This window comes from Aedes albopictus, chromosome 2 (genome assembly GCF_035046485.1).
Source record: "Aedes albopictus strain Foshan chromosome 2, AalbF5, whole genome shotgun sequence".
In the NCBI taxonomy this organism is placed as follows: Eukaryota; Metazoa; Arthropoda; class Insecta; order Diptera; family Culicidae; genus Aedes; species Aedes albopictus.
Genome location: NC_085137.1, coordinates 403457141 through 403473623, shown reverse-complemented (window position 1 = coordinate 403473623; position 16483 = coordinate 403457141). Strand labels below are relative to the sequence as shown.

The 16483-nt window shown below is 43.3% G+C and overlaps 2 protein-coding genes across 2 annotated transcripts; both read left to right on the top strand.

Moving 5' to 3' along the window:
• Window positions 1-1079: 1079 nt before the first annotated feature.
• On the top strand, window positions 1080-8333 carry LOC109415129 (uncharacterized). Its single transcript, XM_062848534.1, has 6 exons — window positions 1080-1278; window positions 2483-3034; window positions 3096-4330; window positions 4392-4985; window positions 5049-7560; window positions 7624-8333. Exons 1-6 carry the CDS (start codon window positions 1080-1082, stop codon window positions 7953-7955), a joined length of 5424 nt encoding a protein of 1807 aa, XP_062704518.1. The 3' UTR covers window positions 7956-8333.
• A 6296-nt stretch (window positions 8334-14629) lies between these two features.
• On the top strand, window positions 14630-16034 carry LOC109407955 (protein MIX23). The gene is made up of 3 exons (XM_029876408.2): window positions 14630-14812; window positions 14992-15264; window positions 15495-16034. Exons 1-3 carry the CDS (start codon window positions 14771-14773, stop codon window positions 15600-15602), a joined length of 423 nt encoding a protein of 140 aa, XP_029732268.1. The 5' UTR covers window positions 14630-14770; the 3' UTR covers window positions 15603-16034.
• Window positions 16035-16483: the final 449 nt, after the last annotated feature.

Genomic DNA, 16483 nt, shown 5'->3' with positions numbered 1-16483 from the left:
CGTAAGAGTTGATTCCGAAATATAAATCATCCAATAAGTGGGGGCAAACTTTCCCATCGTTTTGGCTGTTGTGTGCCTTTGCGGCCACGAACGCGGTGGCAAACGGTTTCATCCCTTCATCTCTGGTACGCAACCGGATACTTTAGGCTAGGCAAGTTTGATCACGCGTTCAGAGGACTGGCACTATCGACCAATGGATTGCTGCACGAATTTATACTGGCCTGCTTAATCTCACACGAAATTTGACGTTTGAGCGGTGTCGGCACAGCTCAAACGTGAACATTACTGTGAGAGTAAGCAGGCTAGCAAAATTGAATGCAATGTAATGAAATTTTGCATGACTCGTAACACAGCGCTAGACCCCCTCCCTCCCCTTTAGCGCTACGTAAAATTTGAACGAACCCTCACACCAGCCACATGTGCCGTCAGAAGCAGTGCGCGAAAATTTAACCGCGTCTTCTCGAAACGAAGTTCAAGCTCCTCAAGTGCTGCGATTCTGACGGCTGCTCTTCTACATTGCGCCCTGCTGCCCTCATACACTCCGGTGCGGTAAAATTTCAAAAATTTACTGAAATCGCCTTGTTTCTTAGAAAATCACCAGTAAACAAAACGGTAAAGATTTGTAAATAGTCTTGGCCACTTGTTCGATTTGATAAATAGCATACACGCCATTTACCATTTATCACAAATTGCTTTAAGTGCACTAATATGCGGTTGGGTTTTACGCACTACCCTCTAGAGCTGATTTTTATATGAAAACCCAAAATGTTTGATATGGGTTGTAACGCTAACTCTCCTCCTTCCTCAATAGCGTTACGCAATGTCTGTACAATGCCTTGTGAAAGAGGCCTTCATTGACTAATTTATTTATTTACGATGACTGAGTATGAAGAAAGTGTTGAATGAAATGATGCTTTCCCTATCACGGACATCAACTTCTTATACCAGCAAGTGGACGGCATATAAATTTACCCCAAATTCCATTCAGTGCAAGTAGTGTTTGATTGCGTTTGGTAGAATCCCTACTACATTATAGTGGAATATTTTTATTGAGAAAGTGAAAGTGAATTTTCAGTGCCATGTCACAGCATTTGGTTGCGCAGTACAAGCGAAATTCTCGCAAGCGCATCAAGGAGCAGTGTACAGAAGAGCAACCAGCGAAAACACCGAAGACCGATGCAGAGCGAGCACGGTGCTACCGAGCCAACAAGAAAGCAGCCAGAGTTGAGGCGTCACCGACCGTCGGTTGGGACGCCGGAGAAGGTCCTTCTACAAGAGGTAGGAAATTCCCAACAATATGTTTACATGATACGTTTCATATTATGAATTTGATAATCATAATAGATTTATGTTATTGAAATATTTTTAAAAATTAATATTTAATTAGTTTCATAAATAATTGAATGATTGATCGCTTGTGGTAATTTCTACATGACATTCGATCTGGTCTCAAAATTATTACACCAAACGAAATTTCAATGGTTCTGTCATATTTTGGCTGACCATATACCAGTGCACAATGACAAGAATATGAACGGCACGAATATTCCAAAGAAAGCGAAAGAGACGAACCAGCCAATTGGGTTCTTTAGGGGTATCCAGATTATTGCATAATCGGAATCTCCGTCCAAAAATTAGTCGAAATCCAAAATTTCATCATTTTAGGTGCCCGGGAACTATTTTTAAAATGCATTTAAAGTTTGTATGGGGAAAATTTTTTGTTCGACGCGAACTGTCACTTTATCGATTGAACTGTCATTCTATCCACGGAAATTAAAACTGTTTTGTTTATTTAACCATCAAAACAAAGGAATTGGAACGCAATAAAATCACCTTATACTCAGAAAAATGAGCTCTTTCGATTAGGCTAAACAAAATGGCAATATTTAATTCATTAAACAACCCAATTCCCTTCTCCTTGTATATTAAGTGTGACTTTATATTATTAAGTGTGGCGGAGAGGTTGGGACAGGAAGAAAATAGCCGATTTTGGGTGACATAATTTATGAATCAAAATTTTGGGTTTCAACAGAGAATCAATGTATCGATGTGAACATCTCCACGCACGCGATGCATGATCTCCGAGATCCTCAAGGATTGGCATCAAAACGACAATCAAATAAATACTATTGAGCATGTTTTGTGTATGCGATTGACAAGCCTTTTGATGCCCATCACATAAAATATTCGATTTTTGTATGGAGCGAATCAATGTGGGTGACCCGGCTTGGACTCGGTGAAAATCTTGATGAATATTATTGATAGTACACATATTATTATTAATGCTATCATAGTCTGGGGACTGCTTTGCGCGTTATGAAATTGCTGATGAATTCCAAATGCAGATTGCAATATTCTAATGTTGTAGCACAAACATCAAGATTTTCTTCTTCATATAAGGGGGATATCATACCTGTCAATAGTGTCTGTGTGTCGTAATTGTGTTCCAAAACCGTTGGCTAATCACGATTTCTTTGAGAAGTGTTCAATACCACCCGTACTGCACCGGTATCAATCCCATTGTCGAATGATCGAGGCGAATCAGTCGTCGATGATGCATCTCGAGGTGTTATCGTCCCGTCACCGTACCCACAAGACGAAGAAAGCGATGAAGCCGTATCGGATGGGGCGGCTTCCGATGACGATGCCGACATTCGCATGTCCCCCGCTACTCAAGAACCCAACTTTGATCGTGCCGACCGGGAGTTCAGGAAACGGTTCTTGGAAAACGAGTTTGGCCATTCCTGTGATGTATGCGCGCGAATTTGGTTCAAGAATGATTTGAAACCGATAAGTGGTGCCGATGCTGGCCTTCTATTGGCGACAAATTATTTCGAATCTGTGGAAGGATTCTCAGCGTGTCTGACTTGTCGAAGCAACCTCAAGCGTGGATTGATTCCTTCGTTGTCGCAATCGAATGGATTTACATATCCTCGCTTCCCGGCAAATTTACCCCCGCTGGATCCCTTGACAGTTAGGTTGGTTTCGCCAAGAATCAACTTCATGCAACTGCGTCGTTTGCGCTATGCAGCAGGTTTGTAGTTCAACATATAGTTGGTTTTGTGTTTATTATCCTATTTATTGTTGTTAAACAGGAAGCCTGTCAATTATCGGGCAAATTATCAATGTTCCGGTGGATGTGGCCCAGATGGTCAGCGAACTTCCTCGCCAACTGGATGACGACCATGCCTTCAATGTGTGCATCAAGAGGCACATGATCCACAAGTCGAGTTACTTGTCCGGATACGTGAAGAAGGGTACGGTCAAGGCCTGGTTGAACTACCTCGTAACCACACCGCTGTACAGACGATACGGCATAGTCTTCAACGAAGATAACCTGGCAGCCATCGTACCACCCCAGCAACCCGGAACAAGTGCGAGCCCATCGATTGATCTCGAGGTCATTGACGCGTCGAACGATACAGAGCTGCTTATTGGCCAGCAGCACACGCTCCTATGGGATGAGGACAAGTGCCTCGAAATCGCTCCGGGTCAAAATCGGACACCGCTATCCCTCATTTATGATGAATTTGCGGAAGAGCTGTCGTTCCCGGATATATATCTCGGCCATCCACGCATCTTCAAACCCGAAGTTCGGGTTACGCCTTTCATGATGGCAACTAGCGAGATAAGGCGCCGAGACCGCCGTGGCGCAAGACCGGAACATATTTTGTTCATGGCGATGAAGATCATGCGGCTACGCGTTTCTGAAGGGTTGAAGAATACGTTTAAATGTATGGGAACGGCTAATATAACACGAGCCCAACTACAAGACCGTAACTTCCTCGAGAGCTGCATCGACCGCAATCTGTCCTTCCTGAAATCCATTCCGAACTCGGTCCAATACTGGCAGCAGAGGAAACGAGACGTGTTTGCGATGATCCGTCAGTTGGGAAAGCCGACTATGTTCTTGACGGTGAGTGCCAATGAAATCAGGTGGCCACATTTGTTAGAAATTCTGCAGAAGCTGGCGAATGGATGCAACGAACCCGCAGCGGCCAACATCAGAGCACAGTTGACTGCACTGCAACGGGTCACGCTTGTTTCCGAAGATCCAGTAACGTGTTGCGCGTATTTCAACAAATTGGTTAACGTGCTGATGCAGCTGCTGTCGTCGTCAAGATATAGTCCGTTCGGGAAATTCTATGTCGTGGATTACTTCAAACGGATTGAATTCCAACATCGTGGAAGTCCACATGCGCATATTCTGCTATGGTTGGCCAACGATCCTCGCGAAGCTGTGTCGGAAAACATGCCTGCTACCGTTGAGCTGATCGATGCTCTCTGCTCCGTTAGTGTCGATGACCTGCCTGAAACGTATGGAAATCAGGTACATTCAAATTTCTTTGTTATACAAACGCTAAGATGCTAATGAAATTGGATATTTCTAGGTACACAAGCATACGTTTACGTGCTTCAAGCGTAACGACAAACGGTGCAGGTTTAATATTCCGTACTGGCCGATGGATCAGACCAGGATATTGATTCCAATCACGGCGGGCGATGGTCGACTCGACGATTTGCGAAGACGTGCCGTCCAACTGCGAGATGCTCTCGAAACTAAAAGTTTCGACTCCCTGGAAGCCTTCCTTGTCGACTCCAACTGCACATACGAGTACTATCTCGATGTGATTCGTGCTTCGATTCGCCGACCGACGGTTTGCTTGCGACGGTCCATGACGGAGCTCTGGACCAATTCGTTCAACCCCTGGATTGCGAAGGTCCTCAAATCCAACATGGATTTACAGTTCGTCTTGGAGGAGTTTTCGTGTGCTGCCTATGTCGTTGAGTATGTAAACAAAACAAACAGAGGCATAAGCAGCTTACACCGGGAACTGGTCAAACTCCAAGAAGAACATCCGGAAAGCGACTACAACGATCTTCTCAAGAAAGTCAGCATTAAAATGCTCAACGCCGTCGAAATGTCTGCTCAGGAAGCCGCGTGGTACTTGCTTCGGCAACCGATGTCGGAAGCTAGCCGAAAGGTACTACTTTGTCTGTCCAGATTGAATCAATTTATTATAACATATATGCTCCTTATCTTTTAGGTGGAGTTTATCCCGACCATGTGGCCGCACGAGCGAATCAAGTCGCGGAAAAGGACGAAGCAGATGGACGAGGAAGAGCTAGAAGATGACTCGACCGATGTTTGGACCCTCAATATCATCCAGAAATACGAGTCGAGAACAGGAATGGATGACATTTGCCTGGCGGATTTTGTGGCCTGCTACACGGAGGAAAAGAACGCAAAGAATTCGTTCAAATTGCGAAGCTTTCCCCGTGTGATACGCTGGTGCGCATACAATATGTCCGAGCTGGTTGAGTACAAACGCGAGATGGTGCTGCTATTTCTGCCGTTTCGAAACGAGGTCTGCGATATACTGGACCGAAATAAATTTCTGCAGTTGTATGAGGTCAATGAGGCTACCATCCTTGCCAAGTTGAAGGAGTACGACTGCGAAATTAATTTGGACCAGGTCGTGGATGAGTATATCCGGCTGTCCGACGAGGATGACGAACAGCAAGCAGCAGCTGGTCAAAAGCGCGATGAGTTTGTCCGAACCATCACCATGGAACCGAACGATGACGATATTCGGTACTTGCCGACAGGACCCATGGCGGCTGTTGTTAAACAGCGTTCCAATGTTCTGTCGAAACAGGAGTACTGCGAGATGGTTCGTGCGACGAATGCGGAGCAGCGTGATTTGATCCTGCAAGTAATCGACAACTTGCACAGCTTTAGCGACGACAGCAAACCAGTACAGATTTTCTTCACCGGTCCGGCAGGCTGTGGAAAGACGTTCACTTTGAGAATCCTGATGGAGACGGTCAATCGCTTCAGCCAGGCGCATAACTCGCAAAGCAATGCCTACGTAGCTTGCGCATCCACAGGGAAGGCAGCCGTTGCCATCGGTGGTACCACAGTCCATTCCGCGTTCCGGATTACGATGTCCCGTAGACAAAGCTCAAAGCTGAGTTTTGAAGCGCGGCAGCTGTACCGTAATGCCTTTGCAAATGTAAAGGTCATTATTGTTGATGAAACCAGCATGCTTGGAGCTGATGTTCTCAACACGGTACACGCTCGGCTGCAAGAAATTACGGGCAACTATGACGATCCGTTCGGCGGTATGTCGATTGTGTTTTGCGGCGATCTACGACAGCTACCCCCTGTCAATGCACGACCAGTGTTCAAACCCTCTGCCAATTCGATGCACGGTGCGGTGTTGTGGCAGTCTCTGGAGTTTTACCCACTGGTTCAAGTCATGCGTCAGGCAAACGAAGAGTTTTCCTCTATCCTGACCAAAATCGGTAACGGAGAACAGTTGTCCCCGGAAGAAATTCGCCTGATCGAGAGCCGTTTTCGTACAACGGAATGGTGTCAGCAGCATGTACCGCAGGCAATACGGCTATTCCATCGAAACGCCGACGTGGAGCGATACAATACCGTAGCATTGATGGATCGCGACGCAGCTGAAAGTACGGCGGATGATGTGTACTCCGGGTACAAAGACAACTCCCAGCTGGTTGGAGCGCGCACGAAAGTGCACAAGATGGGCGTTGTGGAGGCTGGCGGTCTGCCGTATTTACTACGACTGGTGGTGGGTACCCCGTACATGATCACCACAAACATCGACGTTGAAGATGGTTTGGTGAACGGTGCTATCGGTGAGCTTATGTTCGTCGAGCACATCGAAGATGATCCGCAGCAGCAAATCGTCAAGCTGTGGTTCAACTTCGAGAACAGCTCTATCGGCAAGGCGTTGCGGGTGAAGGCCCGCCCGCTGGTGTACTCGAAACCAGGAGTTTTGAATCCGGAGTGGACCCCAATCGCCAAGCGCTCCGCGAACATCAACCTCAACGGTGGCGTCAAGTGCAGGAGAATACAGTTTCCGGTGGTGAGCGCATGTGCCCTTACGGTGCACAAGTCTCAGGGCGGCACCTTTTCGGAGGTAGTGTTCAGCTACGAGAGAGGCCAAGAACAGCAGCTGGTGTACGTTGGATTTTCCAGGGTGACTTCACTCGAGGGATTATTCCTCACCAACCCTACCAACAGCTTCCGGTTTCACCACGGCAAAGGCGCAATCACGCCAAGAATCTGCGATCTCCGCACAGAGCTGGAGAGGTTGAACAACCACCGCCTGCGCACCATCGGCGAAGACGTCATGGAGGTGATATCATCGAACCGATCTGCTTGTACGATGATGAGCTTAAATGTGCAAAGTTTAAATGCACACTCATCGGACATTGCAACAGATCGTGTTCTCTGTGCCGTCGACTTGCTCGCTCTCAGTGAGACTTGGGTGGACAACAGCTCGCGCGCAACCGTGGCTGGGTTCCACTGTATCGCCCAAGAGAAGCGCACCGGAGCAAGAGCTGGAGGAGTTGCCATCTTGCAGAGCACACAATCATCGACCATGGCTGTTGCTCACGAGATTAACAAGCTCGATGCCAGCTACGATCCGATGATGGCGGTGGCGGACGAGTACGGTGACATCTGCGCCATTGAATTGCCGGTTATGGGCACCCGTACGCTCCTGTTTTCGTTGTATCTGTCACCGGGTAGGAAACTAATCTATTTCAAAATTTATATAGTTCTCAATTAATATTTTCATTGTTTATCAGGTACTACGTTGAAGGAGAAGAAGCTCTTCCTGGCCCGCAATCTGATCCACTATTTTAGTGTTGATACGCCCGTCGTTGTAACCGGCGACTTCAATATCGATGTATCGAAACCGGATAATTTCGAGTTCATCGACTTCATGCGGATCTATCTGCGCCTTGAACTAGCTTCGGATCGATCGCTTGCGACCACTCTCGGCGGTTCATGTCTCGACCTGACCTTCATGCGGAACATTCGGGTAGCATGTACGAGGTACTGTGCGTACTTCTCCTACCACAGGCCAATCCTGTCAGTGCTGGAGCTGCCTTGCGGTAAGTTTAATGATATTCAGTGAAGCATTTCTTACCTTGTCTATTTCACATATCTCGTTTCAGAAGCACCGATATGTTCCTCCCATGAAGAAAGCTCGTAGATTCCATCCCGCTTATCAACCCCCGACATTGCATCAACCACACCGTACAACATCGCAATCCCGTCGCATATCAACCTCTCGAAATTGCATATCAACCCCCTCGACATTGTCTCGACCACGCCGTACACATCGCTATCCTGTCGCACATCAACCCCGCCGACATTGCATCAACCACGCCGTACATTCTCGTTATCTCGCCGCGTATCAACTTCTCGAAATTGCATCAACCACGTCGTACACCATCGCTATCCGGATCGATCATCCGCCCGCGTACCACGAGTTGCGAGAGGCTTCCATCGCGATCATCGTACTCTGAGTACACCGCAAAACTGACTCAACCAATAAGTAAATAAAGCAAATAGAAGTCTCCAACAACAATTCAAATAATATATTTTATCTTCTATATAAATTCTTTACAGTTCCCGGCTATGAACAAAACGACCAGAAAACCCTGCCGTCAACAGCTTGTCTGTTCGCCCGTCTTGACCTTCACGGTGCGATTACAAAAACGTCCTGGGACCAACGAGATTTCCCGGAAAACAACACTACCATCTTCTTTATTTTCAAAGGCCCTTTTCAGGGCCACCATTGGTTTATTCCACAAAGAGTCGGTTTCGAAGTAATCTTCCATTTTGAATATCACAATCCACACATATCAACCCTGGAGCCAATAGCCACAGCTGTAAAGGCGTGACCATGCTTAGGGTGACGGGTTCGAATTCTGGTCGGTCCAGGAACTTTTAGTAATGAACATTACCTTGGCTTCTTTGGGCCTAGATTATCTCGTGCCTGCCACACGATAATATACACATGTAAAATGGTCATTGGTAGAGGAAGTTGTCAGATACTAACTGTGGGGGTACTCATAGAAGCTGAGAAGCAGACTTTGTCCCAGTGAGGACGTTACGTCAAAAAGAAGAAGAAGAATCAACCCTTTTGAAGAGTTCACATTCCAGGCACCACTTAAACACACAGCGATTGGTCCAAAGCGTTACTTAGAACCACCTGCGTATCATTCTGAAGTTTGGGAATTTACGCTCGGAAATGTTGTATCTGCTCATGCATCCCTAACACAGACATCAAATTAGTATTGCACAAGCATATTATGACGACGTTTCTATCCCGTTTCGTCTATTCCACTGTGTCAGTTGTGTTGTACTGTGACCATACTGTGTGCTTGTGAAAACTAGTGTAATGATGAACCCGACGAACAATTTGGATGTAGACGATGAATTTTTCACTCGAGGTATGATCTACATACATTTAAGTATATTCAATTCTTCCTTCATTTATAATGTGTTTTAAATGTTTTAACATTCTATCGAATATTTGTTTGAAAAGATGTAATAGATGCGGTTGAAGAGATTGAGACTATATTTAGTCGAGGTAGGATATTTATATTATTCATAACTGTTTAGTACATTTGATCTGTATTTATTACATGATTGTATACTATTTCACAAAACATCCCATTATTTTGTTAATAAAGAGGTGCTTGACATGGTTGATGCAGTCGAGACAATTGCCATTGGCGAATCTGCATGCAAATTAATCAACTTGAACGTTCAGAGCTTTTCTGCACACAAATCAGCTATTGAATCCGATGCTGTGCTTAATATGGCTGATGTACTGGCTCTCACTGAGACTTGTGAGGAGGAGGAAGCTACTACGGAAGTACATGATTTCATCTGTATCGCAAAATCCAAACGGCCAAATCTAAGTGCAGGTGGAGTAGCAATTCACCAGAAGAGAACTACAATCATGGCGATTCCGTATTCAGTGCGTAAACTTTGCGCTAGCTATGATCCAGAACTGGATCTTGCAGATGAGTACGGCGACATTTGCGCAGTTGAGATAAATATTCAAGGGAGTCCTGCGTTGCTGATTTGTATTTTCATTTCGAAAGGTATATAGCCAACATGATCATTCCGTTATTTTCCTCATATGTAATACATTTTGCTTCTTTAACTAGAAACCACAATCAAGCAGAAGAAGCTATTTTTGGCACGAAACTTGATTCTTCTTTTCAATGCCGATGTGCCTATGGTCGTCACCGGTAACTTTGGAATCGACATATCCAGGGAGGAAAACTTGGAATTCGTGGATTTCATGAAGAAGTATCTTCGGTTTGATCTGGCGTCTGACCCTGCTCAAGCAACAACTGAAAGGGGATCATGCGAGGATCTGACATTTACGCGAAATGTGAAGTGTGAGACTAAGAGATGCTATTCGTACTTCCTCCACCACCGACCGATGCTGACACTATTTGAGTGTTAAACAGGTAGTTCACCGGATAAACTCTGATTAGCCAGTAATAATGATTTCACATTCCTCCAAACAGCCACACCAACCGACTTCAACCAACTTTCAGAGCATGTTCCATCAACATTCATCGGCATCAAGATCCATGACATGACGATAAATCATTCTGCATGAACATCAAAATGTATAAATCATCATCTTCAATCCAACAAACGGCCCTTTTCAGGGCCACAGAAAATTCCACTCAAGAGTTGATTTTCGAGTTCGTATGGCATCCTTCACTGCACTAACATCAAGGTCTATCAATAAACATCTACAATCAAACCCGAGGGGGACGACACAAATCGATTCGAGTCCATTGTCATGCGATAAGACGTCATTTTATTTCAGTTTCCCAATTATTATCGATTTGTTTCATTATGTTGGATATTAAATCGATTTTATCGGATATTCTCCATTTCCTAAGCTTTGGTTAAGTTTTTAGCGGTTTTATGCCTTCCATTCTCAACAAAATGGTAAAAATCCGAAATATCTGAAAAAATCGAATAAAATGACAACAATCACTGAAAATCGCCCAATACCGACTCAAAAGCGTTACAACGTCGCGACGCCGTTTGACAGCAGCTCTTCCAATGCTTCCAACTGAACATCAACTGCGTCGGCCCATCAGATCAAAACAAATCGAATCTCCCACCCAGTCTGCAGTTTTTTTTTTTTCTTCGGATCGGAGACTGTCTACAGTTCGTCAGGATTGAGGGTGAGTTTTTTTAAATACGATGGAGAAAGCACTGAGATGAGAAACAACGTTTTATGCATATGTTTCTATTTTCGGACAGGAAAAACGATACAAAGTGGAAGACGTTTTGGGACTCACATCGGCGGTGGAAAAGAAACGGCGCTGGCCAAGTCAGCAGACGAAATCGACAGAATCTCATCTGATGCGGAGCTCCAGACCATCGGTAGAAAAAATCGCGGAATGAAAAATACCAGGAAACCGAAATAGGTCTCCGGAGCATAACGCAAGGCAACTGCAGCGGCCACACATTTTGGAACAACAAAGAAACGACCCCAGTCAGGCAGTCGGTGCCGTGTTCGGATCGTTACAATCCGAGATGGTTCTCGGAAACCTATTCTGAGTTACTGACACAGGTTTTGGGTTTGGATAACCCAACACTAGCACTTTGGGAGAGCTCATAGTCAGCGAATCGGCATTCGGAACAATAACCGGACTTGCAAAACCTGTAAAGGTCTACTTTCCAAGACGTCGGTGCCTAGAATAAAATGCTGCCTCGTATAATACCCAAGCGTATACCAAAGATCCCAGTACACAGGGTCAAATATCAAAAAAGAAACAAAATTGAATGCTCAAGCATCTTGTTTGACTCGATCGAATTTTCATTAGTCAAACAGATGTTATTTCTTGAGCTCTTTCCTTGTCAAATATTTGACCCTGTGAACTTGGGGCCTTATTTAAGTATGTTTATAGTTTTGTTTTCTTCAATATATATATTTGTTGTTGTCAATATATATATTTGTTGTTTGTTGTTTTTTGTCACTTCTTTCTAAACAGAACGTGTGTACTTGATTCAATTTCAGGTAATAAGAAATAAATAATAGAAAACATTGCATTTTTTTAATCCTTATTATTTCTAAGAGTTAATCTCAGGACCTCTCCTTTTCTTCCTTTCCTGAAGCGAAATTCGTTCGTCTGGAGTGGGATTCGATATCTGTTATCCGACACATCTTACTCCCGTAGAATCGAGGATTGAAGAATGAGTTACGTTTGGAACAAGAACTGGATTTAAACCTAGTGAACTAATATTCGTTCGTATTGCAAAATATAATACAGTGTTAGATTTGCATTCTGAATATCTTGGGGATTCATACTTCAGAAGACTCATCGCGCCCCGTTACCATACAAGAAAATCAAACCTTTATTTGGGAGTCGTGACCGAATAACTCAAACCAATCCACTCAACAGCCCAAAAAGCTATCCTCGAAGGCGCAAATCAACAAATCAAAGTTCCGTTCCAAATCGCCGTAAGTGAGCTAGTCAAATTTCTCAGGTCAAATTCATCAAATCCGCCAGAAGTATGTCAGCATTCACTCCGACCATCAAGTTCCAAATCATGCGCTAACTTCCGGCAACGATTTCAGCACCGCCAAAGAAGACACTACCACGATATCCAAGTTCTGGCATATCCAGTTGATCCGCATTCCGTCTGCCAGGAAACGAGCCAGGAAACCGGAATTCTCGGAACCAGTATCGAACGAATAACGATCAGAAAAAAGTCCGGCTAGTCTGGCCATAATCAAAACACACAAAAAAAACGAGAAAATTTGACATTTTGGTCTAGAGATGCGCATTGATTTCAATCGATTCGATATGGGTATGCGCCATTAATAATCGATTTTATCGGATTTCTCGGATATGACTGATTTTAATCGATTTTTGCCCGTTCCTAAAATTTCATTGTAATTTTGCATAGATCTGTTAATCCTTGTGAGATATGGCCTCAAATCGAGATTATCTGGATGTGTCGCCCCCCTCGATCAAACCAAAGGACCCCAAAACTTCAGAGTCTATATCAACTTAAATACAGCATTCAATAGTCGAAACTAATGCATAAACGGACGTTATTCAACGTCAGACTTGCGGTCGTATCTAGTATACAACCCCTCCAACTTTTTTCTTATGATTATGATTACTGATTAATGATTAGATTGCAAAAATAGTGTGATTAAGATTAATGATTAAATGAGATTTTATTGTGATTATGATTAATGATTTTGATTAATCTTAATCATTAATCATGATTAAATTTATGATTAATCATTAACGCTCTGCATCAAACTCATTTTTATATATATAGATTAAACGTATTGTAATTTACACGGCACACTCACCATCACCCCTATTGTTCTATACCATTCGGCGAATGGTAAATGGCACTTTTACAATAAAAAATGGTGGTCGTTATGTACCTTAACCATAAAATTTTGAGAAAATTTTCATCGAGATTTTCATACACTTTTTCGCGAAAAACAATAGAATGTATTGTGTTTTTATGAGACATTTTTAGGGCAATTTTCAAAACAAAACAATATATCTTAATGTTTTTTCATTGTTCTTACAATACAAATACAACTAATTGAATGGCGTCAAATGAATCGTTGTTACAATAAAAATACAATAATATTTGTTGTTATTTGTAAGCAGTTTTCGCTTTTGAAAATCCATAGAATTTACATTTTTCGCTAACATTTATATCCAGCATTTACTAGCACTAACGGCCGTCAGAATGATATGCACATTTTATGATAAGAGTGAAACACTCTGATGTCTGTCTGGTATGTTTTGCTTGGCAGCTGTTGATAAGATCTATCATCAATCTTTTCAAATAACTGCCAAATATCACAAGTCAGACCTCAGGTCGTATGATCCATACCATAAATCGTTCACAATTCATGTGGCCATTAGTATCTGTAAATGCTGAAGAAAAATGTTACCGAGAAATATGAATCTTTGGTTTTCCAAAGGCGAAATCTGTTTACATAACAACAAATATTATTGCATGTTTATTTTAACATATGTTCAATTGACCCCATTAAACAAATTGCATTTGTATTGTTATCAATGGTAGTTTACTATTTACTAGATTTCTTTAATATACCGCATTTAGTTCACTACTGGACTGCGAACTGCGACTTTATAAGTGCGAAAACGTAAATAAAAGTGCGCGGTTGCATCATATCAGGTTAATGTCTTCGGCGCACTATTTCTTCAATCTATCATCTATGGAGAACAAGTGCTCTGAAGACACCGAGTTGATTTGATGCAATCGCGCACTTTTATTAGCGTTTTCGCACTCGTGAAAACTAGTGCGATATGTGGTGAACTAAATGCGCTATAATATTGCTGACTGCACCCCAAATTGGACTGACACAATAGTGTGCACACACCTTCAAAGTGTGATTGCAGCACAGGGCCACGTCGGATCGAGTTGAGGTCTTCGGTGCACTTATTCCTTGTAAATGGAGGAATAAGTGCACCGAAGACGTCGAGACAATCCGAGGCAAATGTGCACTTTTATCACACTTTTTAGGCGTTCCAAAAAAAGTGTGATAGTCCAATTTGTGATGTAGTCTGCAATATTATTAGAAGAAAATATTACGATATTTTTTTGGTTTTCCAGTTTCTCCGTGTGCAGAAATTATTTTTTTCGAGTTGTGTAGAGTTTAAACAAACAGAGTCAAACTTCAGGGTGTTGCGGTCAGCGTGCGGAAGACCGCTAGCACCAGCACCATCATCTGTCAAATCTCAAACGACAGCGAAAGTCGTCCACAAATCACCCAAAAAATCGGTGCGAGCAGTGCGCATCCAGGTTCCCCAAAAGTGTTTCCGAATTTTACGTTCGTTTTATCTAAGTTTTGTACATAAAATCGTTACGTAGTGTTACTTCCAATATCCGGAAATGAGTTTCAAATATGAATGCGGAGATTTCTCACAATTTCAGGTAAGTATTTTGGCTGTTTCTCGAAGGTTAACCTCTGTGCTTCCTATCGAGTGCGGCATCGAACTTTGTAATCGCCGGGTTGTTGTGTAATCTCCCTGCGGCTCGAGTATTTTTTTTTTTGGGAAATCGAGTTTGTCAACAACTTTATAAATGTTCCCGTTTTTTCGGTAACCTAACAGGAACAACTGAAGAAAATGCGGGACCTGGACGATAAAATCATCTACGCGTTGAACACATCACTACCGACGGAATCTTTCAAGGGCCAGGTCAATCCGGAGGCCAAATGCCGCGAACTGCACAAACAGCTGAACGCGGGCTATGGAGACCGGCAGGAGGCGATCAAGAAGTGCATCCTGGTGTGTGCCGATAGCGTCAAGCAGTTGAAGGAGAAGCGCGAAGAGAGCCGGGACGATGTTGCACTAAACAAGCAGTTTAAGACTGAACAAAGGAAGGTGAGCATTATGATATGGTTTGATTGTTTGGATCATTCCATGAAAAAGAGCTATAAGCATGCATTGCCTATAATGGACCCAGGGCATCCTTTATCCTTTAATAAATCTCTCATTGATTTATCAACATCAAAATAAAATCTAAACCGGTGAACACACTTTCCCCAACATATAAAACAACTTGATTATTTCAAATTCACCTTACTTCAATCCATTTATTTTTGCCTTTCTAGCTACGATTACTGCAGGCTGAACTCAGCGTCGAAGACATCATCCGGGAACGCACACAGAAAACATTCCGGGAACGATGCCGTCTGTTCGTAAACTTTGATACACTGTAGAAATCATGGGGCACTGTGTGCGCACCTTAAGCTCATTTCCGTTTGGGCAGCGAATCGCAAAGACACATCAGCTGAAGTCATCCGCAATATTCGAAACCGGGATACCTACTAAAGAGAGCATGAGAGAGAGTTTACGCAGCAGGAACGCATTTACCGAGAACCGAGCCGCCTAGGGGGAAGAATGGGGTTCGCTCAACGAATCAAACAGCGAAACGCTGCAAAACAAAGTCTGTTTTTAGTTTTTTTTTGTTAGTAAGAAGATCGCAAAGTTTTTGAAGAAGAGAAGGTCCGTAAATTTTTATTACATCTGTTATAGCGTATAGAAAGCATACAAACCAATGGAAACCTCGTGAATGAAACTTGAATCGAAATTCAGTTCCATTGTAGCAAGTAAATATAGAGGAAAAACAATAAACACTTTGAAATTGAAAATTCAACATTCTTTTAGAACCATGGTCTGTACTGATACGACAGGGACTACTTATTTCATCCTAGCTTATTACAAAAATGTTCATTTAGTTGTCAACTGCTTTCCGCATGCCTATTATTATTGCTCCTACCATGTAAATCGATGACAATAGTGGATCCACTTAAATTCAACTAATAGTGGTAATTCCAACACATGAAACGAAACTAGGTACATACTGTCTAGGAACATGCTGACCCCAGGGGACTGTTGTGGTCTTCTTGTTTTCTTACCCAGCATTAAAATTATGCTGCTGTGTTAAAAGATAGGTTGTCACCTTGAGCCGTACGCTTGAGCCGCTGCTATGCTGGCTACGAAAACATTGCATTGGAGGGATAGGGATGCCAATTCCTTGGCTGACCCATCATCTCCCGCTGGATGTTCACCGGTAGATTTTTGAGCAAGAGCTTTAAGG